This window comes from Microtus ochrogaster, chromosome 15 (assembly GCF_000317375.1).
Source record: "Microtus ochrogaster isolate Prairie Vole_2 chromosome 15, MicOch1.0, whole genome shotgun sequence".
Lineage (NCBI taxonomy): Eukaryota > Metazoa > Chordata > Mammalia > Rodentia > Cricetidae > Microtus > Microtus ochrogaster.
This window is the reverse complement of record NC_022017.1, coordinates 2411900-2418626: the sequence shown is the minus strand read 5'-3', so window position 1 is coordinate 2418626 and position 6727 is coordinate 2411900. Positions and strand designations below refer to the sequence as shown.

General features: G+C 46.7%; 1 protein-coding gene across 1 annotated transcript in view; it reads right to left on the bottom strand.

The window, feature by feature from the left end:
* Positions 1–6476: 6476 nt before the first annotated feature.
* Positions 6477–6727, bottom strand: part of Krt78 (keratin 78) — a 7016-nt gene continuing 6765 nt past the window's right edge. The window contains exon 10 of the mRNA XM_026782801.1: positions 6477–6718. Within this exon, the coding sequence (XP_026638602.1) occupies positions 6477–6718 (242 nt within the window). The remainder of the gene's footprint in view (positions 6719–6727) is intronic.

Here is a 6727-nt window from a genome sequence, read left to right as displayed (position 1 = left end):
AATATTCCTCTCTGTCCTTTTGGCCCTGTACTTTTGACCCATCTCACACTCTGCTTTATCTGAGATAAAGTTCTGATCCCTAAAAACTGAACATCCTGAAGAAGCCAATTTGGATACCAAGATTCTGATAAAATTATTGTTGCATTGCACCTGTGTCTACCAGACCTTTAATGACAACATCACTTATTCTTATTTTTAATTTTGATTTTTGTTCATTTATAGAAGTTTGCCAAAATACTCACTTTATGGTCTCTTTTGAACTTTTTTCCCTCTCTTCTATAGCTGTTCAGTCATCCAGAGCAGTATGGTTTCTTACAATAAGCATTAAGCTCTTTAATTGCTCTAGGAAGTTTCCTCTATGATGACAGGAAACAACTGAACCAGATTTAGCATAGGGGCCTGAGAGAGGCCCCTCATGGCATTTCCCGATGGCAAAGGATTATCTTGAATATTCTTCATTGGCCTGCATAATCCAGAAGGGAGGGGCATTCTGAATGGATTATTCTTAGGAAAAAACATTGTTTTTAGGAACACCCTATCTGCAATCCCTTTTAAGGTGACCTTGTTTGCCACAATTATAACATTTGACATTTTGATTTTTCCTCAAACCTCTGGCAACCACTTCTCTTATCCACGTATCATCATGGCCAGGAGAGTCAATATTAATTGTATCTCGGATCCATTCCTCCAAAGGTGCTGACCTTGCCTTTAATGGCCTAATTATCTATCCTTTTGTATAGAGAATTGACATTTTCAAAATCCAGAGATTCAGTTATTATTTGTCTAACTTCTGTATTTGGTATCATTCTATTTACTGCTAAAGTCGATCTTTGTAAGAAATCTGTAAATGCTGCCTTCGGGCCCTGTATAACTTTAGTAAATGACTCAATTTTCTTTCCTGTTTTGTCAATTCTGTCCTAAGCATTCAAAGCTGCTGTGTGACATAAATCCATGGTATGGTCACCATATACAGCTTGCCTTTCTCTAGTAGCATAATCTCCTTCTCCAAGAATTTGATCTTGGGAGATTTCCCTGCCTCTAGCTTTACTCCATTGTTCTTAGCCCCTTCTCTGAACCAGATATTCCATTGTCACTGTGTACCAGGCTCTAAAACACCTTTAACCAATTCTATCCAGTTGTTAGGGATCATTCTATTACAAACTGACCACAAGTTTAGCATTTGCTTCACAAAAGGAGAATGCATGTCATATGAGACCATTGCTTCCTTAAATCTCCTTAAATCTAACCCGGGAGTTAGTTAATTGGCACAGGAGTCCAGTTAGCTGTAACAAAGCCTCCATCATTTGTCAGTTTCTGTAAGGTTACTGGATATATTAAGGTTGTTTGTTTGAAAACCTTGGGCTGATAAATAAAGGACATTGAGCCTATAATTGGTGATCCTAGAGAAGCTAAAGAAGAAGGTGAACCCAAAGAAAAACATATAGTCATCCTCCTGGATATTAACCTTCACCAGGCGATGAAAGGAAACAGAGACAGAGACCCATATTGGAGCACCAGACTGAAACCCCAAGGTCCAAATCAGGAGCAGAAGGAGAGAGAGCACAAGCAAGGAACTCAGGACCGCGAGGGGTGCACCCACACACTGAGACAATGGGGATGTTCTCTCAGGATCTCACCAAGGCCAGCTGGCCTGGGTCTAAAAAAGCATGGGATAAAACCGGACTCGCTGAACATAGCGGACAATGAGGACTGCTGAGAAGTCAAGAACAATGGCACTGGGTTTTGATCCTACTGCACATACTGGCTTTGTGGGAGCCTAGGCTATTTGGATGCTCACCTTACTAGACCTGGAAGGAGGTGGGAGGTCATTGGACTTCCCACAGGGCAGAGAACCCTGACTGCTCATTGGGCTGATGAGGGAGGGGGAGTTGATTGGGGGAGGGGGAGGGAAATGGGAGGCGAGGGTGGGGAGGAGGCAGAAATCTTTAATAAATAAATAAATACAAGATACTGGAACTGATAAAAAAAAGAAAAATGAAAACCTTAGGTTGTTCCTCTCTATTCTATAATGCAACACCCAAATTGGTTCTCCATTAAATTCCTCTGTCTGGATTTGAATAACTCTGTGATCTGTTTTAGAAGGTTTTTCTAGGACCTATATCTTAGCACTCAGATTCATCAAATTTTTTAGTGATAAGACAAAAATGTTAAAGATGATAATGTTTACAATTGACATTACATAAATCCCATCTAAATTAGCTATCTTTTCTTTTAATCACTGTCTAGCATATTATAATACAGAAACCCAAATCCCTCCATTGTAATAGTTTTCCCCATTTTTAATGTGGGGGAAAAAACTCTTTTAACTGATTCCTCCCTTTAAGAATTCCCAAGCGTCTTACATCTACAGATGATGTTGATGAAGATGTGAGACTTAGTGCTGCTGTGTACAACTGTAAAAGCCTGACTGGACTTCAAGGCAAGTACCAAGTTTGGCAGCAGCCCAAGAAGATGGTTCAGGGAGAGCCTGCATCACACAGTGGAGAGAGGGTAGGGTCTGAAAAAATGCACAGGGGATTGTTTGGAAAAAGTATGTGTGGCGTGGGATTTGGGGGGCTACCCGAAGGCAGAACCATCCAGTCTAGGGCCAAATCCCAAACTCAGAAGCTTGAGGGGAAAAGAAAAGAAAGCCTAGGCAGATGGGACTGGAGCCCCATGTGCAGCTCCAGCATGTGCCGGTGGCTAAAAAGCCATAGGCAAAGCTTTTTCATGAACTCATACCCCAAATGTTGGACGCCAAATGTAACATGAATAATAAAAACTCAGAGACAGATATTCGGGTTCATCCTGAAGATCAGAAAAGCAAAACAGCCAAGGCACTAGAGAGTTCTTACCTCTGTGAAACCTTCAGTCTGTTAGAGAGAGAGTTCCTGTCTCGTCCTGCCTTATATTCCTCTTTAGTGCTGGGTTTAAAGGTGTGCACCACCACCTGGCCTCTATGGCTAACTAGTGTGGCTGTTTTGTGTTCTGATCTTCAGGCAAGCTTTATTTATTAAAATACAAATGAAATATCACCACAGTCTTTTCTGCCTACATGACAACTTATGAAACTGAGGGAAGGGGCCTCTCCCTCTTTTCCCCTCACGCTCTCTTGGGTGGTTTGGAGCAGAGAAGGCGGCTTGCTTCTTCACCTCTGGGAAGAACGACCAGACGAAGGCAGCGGTGGTGCCTAACCCATTCAGTATCAGTGAGCACTTACCCCTATTTTGTACCTAAATAAATTCTTAAGAACCATTCCCAGACTTCCATGGATTCACACTGCAGCTCCCTCCCACTGTTGCAGAAACCGCTCTCTGCTCCTGCCGTGTCTCGTGTCTCTTCATCGCTATACAGGATGGTCGATGCCTGCTCCTCCCAGTCCTGGTTTAACACTGGAAGTCTCCTTGGGCCCAGGTAACTGAAACAGCTAGCTGGCTCACTGGAGGGTGGTGGCTGCCTCCCTGCTTCTTGCTGTTGCAGGCCATGGCTGCAGTTCTCTTCTCGGGAAGCACTCCTTCCTAGAAGGTCAGTTCCGTTCTCTCAGGTCCTCACTTCCAGGGTGGTAAACAAATAAAGGAATCAGAGTTGGAAAGAGGTGATGGATGTGTACAATTCGCTGCATGGAATGAACTGGACCCAGTGTGCTCCAGGATAAGGCCATTAAGAAGTTCTTCATTTGGGGTCAGGGTGATGGCTCAGTAGGTAAAAGCACTTAACCACACAAACCCAGAGATCAACATTCGGTTCCCATCCCCGACATGTGGAAAGAGAAAATTAGCTTCCAAAAGATGTCACCTGACCTAAAACACACATAATAATAATAATGATGATGATGATGTAGAAAATCCCCTCTTTGGTTGGTGTGATGGCTCACGTCTATAATCACAGTATTAGAAAGCTAAGGCAGGGTGATCACGAGTTGGAACACAGCCTGGTTTACATAGTTCCAGGCCAGTCTGAAGAGCAAGACCCTGTAGGCTCAAATTTAACTATTTAATTAAAGAAATACAAGTCCCCCACTAAGAGGCACAAAGGAGGCCCTGGCAATCAAGGAGATCCCCAAGCCAGCTTCTGTAATATCTGTGCTTTGCATGGGCATTTAAGAACCCACTCCACCCCCAGACAATCACCCCTAACTGAGTTAGACTGTGGGTCCTTCCCCTAGAGCCCCACCAAAGCACAGTGACAAAGAAAGGTGTCCTCACAGGACGGAGGGAAGGAAAACATCTTTGGAAACGATTCAGCTGAATTGCCCTATCTGGGGTTGGGCTGTGCATTGAGAGGCAGTGACTGCTTTGGTTTTGTTATTGTTGTTTTGTTTGTCTATCTGATTGTCCTGAGGAGGGCTCTCACTCTGTAACTTGGGCTGTCTGGAACTCACTTCTGTAGCCTAGACTGTCCTTGAACTCATGGCAATCCTCTTCTCAGCCTCCTAAATGCTGAGGTTACAGACCCAACTACCCCAGAGGGTTGTTCTTAGAGTTTCCTTGTGGATGAGGACACTTTAACATAGAGAAAACCTCCCACTTAGTCAAAATCTTAGTCACATGTCTAGGAATGGTAGAACTTGGACCAAAGCACCCTCCCAAGCCTCCTGAACACGGGTAGGCATGACTTCCTCCCAGGTAAGTGATGGAAGAGTCCATGCCACCCTTTCCCTGGTATAGCAGCAGAACTTCAGGATATCCCTCAGCCCAGGCCACAGAACTGACAGCATAGCCAGGCTGTCTCTCCAGGCCCCAGGACAAGAAAGGGAGCAGAGAAGAGACATTAAAGAGACCCACATTGCACCCAGAATAGAGGAGAAGTCAATCCTCACAGAACCTCCTAGCCCCGATTCCCATGAGCCTGGCTTCCCTCAGAACTTCCTAAAAGAGAAGAAAAACATTTCTAAGCTCAAGTTCAGACAAGTCCATGGACCAGGACGTAGGTCATTTCAAGTCCCCATGAGATCCCTTTCCTGGGTTCAGGAATTGAGTGGGGAAACCTAGAGGCTAATGGAGACACAGGGTCTCCCCTACCAGAGCTGAATGTGTAGCCAGGGACCACAACAGTGCAACCAGAATGTTCAGGGCACAGGAAGGGTTCAGCAGCTCAGACATGGGGCAATGGAAAGGTTTCCAGGAGAAGAAAATGCAGCCTAGGGAAGAACCAAGGAAAGAAACTGAGGTCAGGACCAGAGCGAGTTCAAGCCGACAGCCTTGATGGGGAACAGTTAGTCCTGAGAGCCACAGGGGATGGGGAGGTGGAGCAGCATGTTCAATGGCATATCTAGGGTACACCCGCGGTGTAAAGGACTTTCTTGATGACTGTGGTGCTCAGGGTGACGTCACAGGATACACTGGATGATCCCCAGATGATCCCCAGATGTTCTCCAAGGAGATGATACACAGATGATCCCCAGATGTTCTCCAAGGAGAGTGGGGTGGAGAAATGCACAGATTCCATTTTGTCACTTTGTTTTGTTTTGCTGGGGGCAGAATTGAATTGCTGGTAAAGGAATGGCACAGGAGCTACACTCGCCATGGGAAACCTCGGCCTCTGCCCTTGGAACTCATCTCAAGGCTTTTACTGAGCATCTGAACTGAACTCGGCACCTGCTGGGATGATTCCAGTCAGGAGTGCCAAGGCCAGGTCAAGGCCCTCCAACAGGGAGGGAAGGGTAGTAGGAACCTGGCTTGCTGCCCTGGGGAACACCAAACTGTGCACTGGAAAGGGGGGAGAGGGCAAAAAGCAGCCTCTCACAAACCCACATTCCCAACACGGGGGATCCGAACTAGTGACAGGAGGCCAGTCCTTGGTCTGAAAGGAAGCTCAGGCTCATGAGAGGGAGGGACTAGTTGGAGATGGTAGACATGGACAGGGTGGGAGAGATGTGGTACCCAGTGCTTGTCAGAAGAGCCCCAGTGTTGGTGCACAGCACCGACGTGGCTCTGAACATAGACTGTGAAGAAGGGAAGGCGACAGGGGAACTGGATGCTGTAACCCTGCCCAGCACAGCTGAAGAAGCTGCAGAAAGAGGGTAGAGGAAGGAACCAAGCTGCACTCCTGGGTTCCAGTCTCCAGCCTCCAGTTAGAGACCTTCAGACCCTCCCTCCAACTTGAAGGGTGCTTGAACTAGGGACAGAGTCTTGCCAAAGCCTGGCCAAATAGTCTTCCAGGCCAGCCCGAAGACCATGGAGAAGGGAGTGAAAACAGCTGCTGGCTGAAGGACATAGCCTGTGCACCACATGGGCTGCACACACGCACACACACGCGCACACATACATGCACACACATGCACACACGCACACACAAATGAGATACAATGAGTATGCAGAGCAGTGCCTGCCCACTGAGCATTGGAACAGCAGGCAGGCAGACTTTATTGACTTTCTCCAGTAACCAGTGGGCTGCCTTGGGCTGTGGACACTGGACATGGGGGTAGAATGGAAACAGGGCTGCTAGGCTCAGAAGGGATGTGACTGCCTGGTCGTTCAGTAAATGACAGATGTCTTCCGGCTTGACTCCACTGTCTTCTTCAGGATGGTGCGGCAGCAGGAGCCAGAGCCAGAACTGAAACCAGAGCCTGACACAGAGCAGGAACCCATACTGGGACTGCGCCCAGATCCGTGGGGAATATCAAAGCCCCCAGTTACGATGCTAGAGCAACCTCCAGACCCAAAGCTGCCTTTCCAGCCTCTGAGGTCACAAGTGCCCACTTGATCATCACCAACTCCTCCAGGCA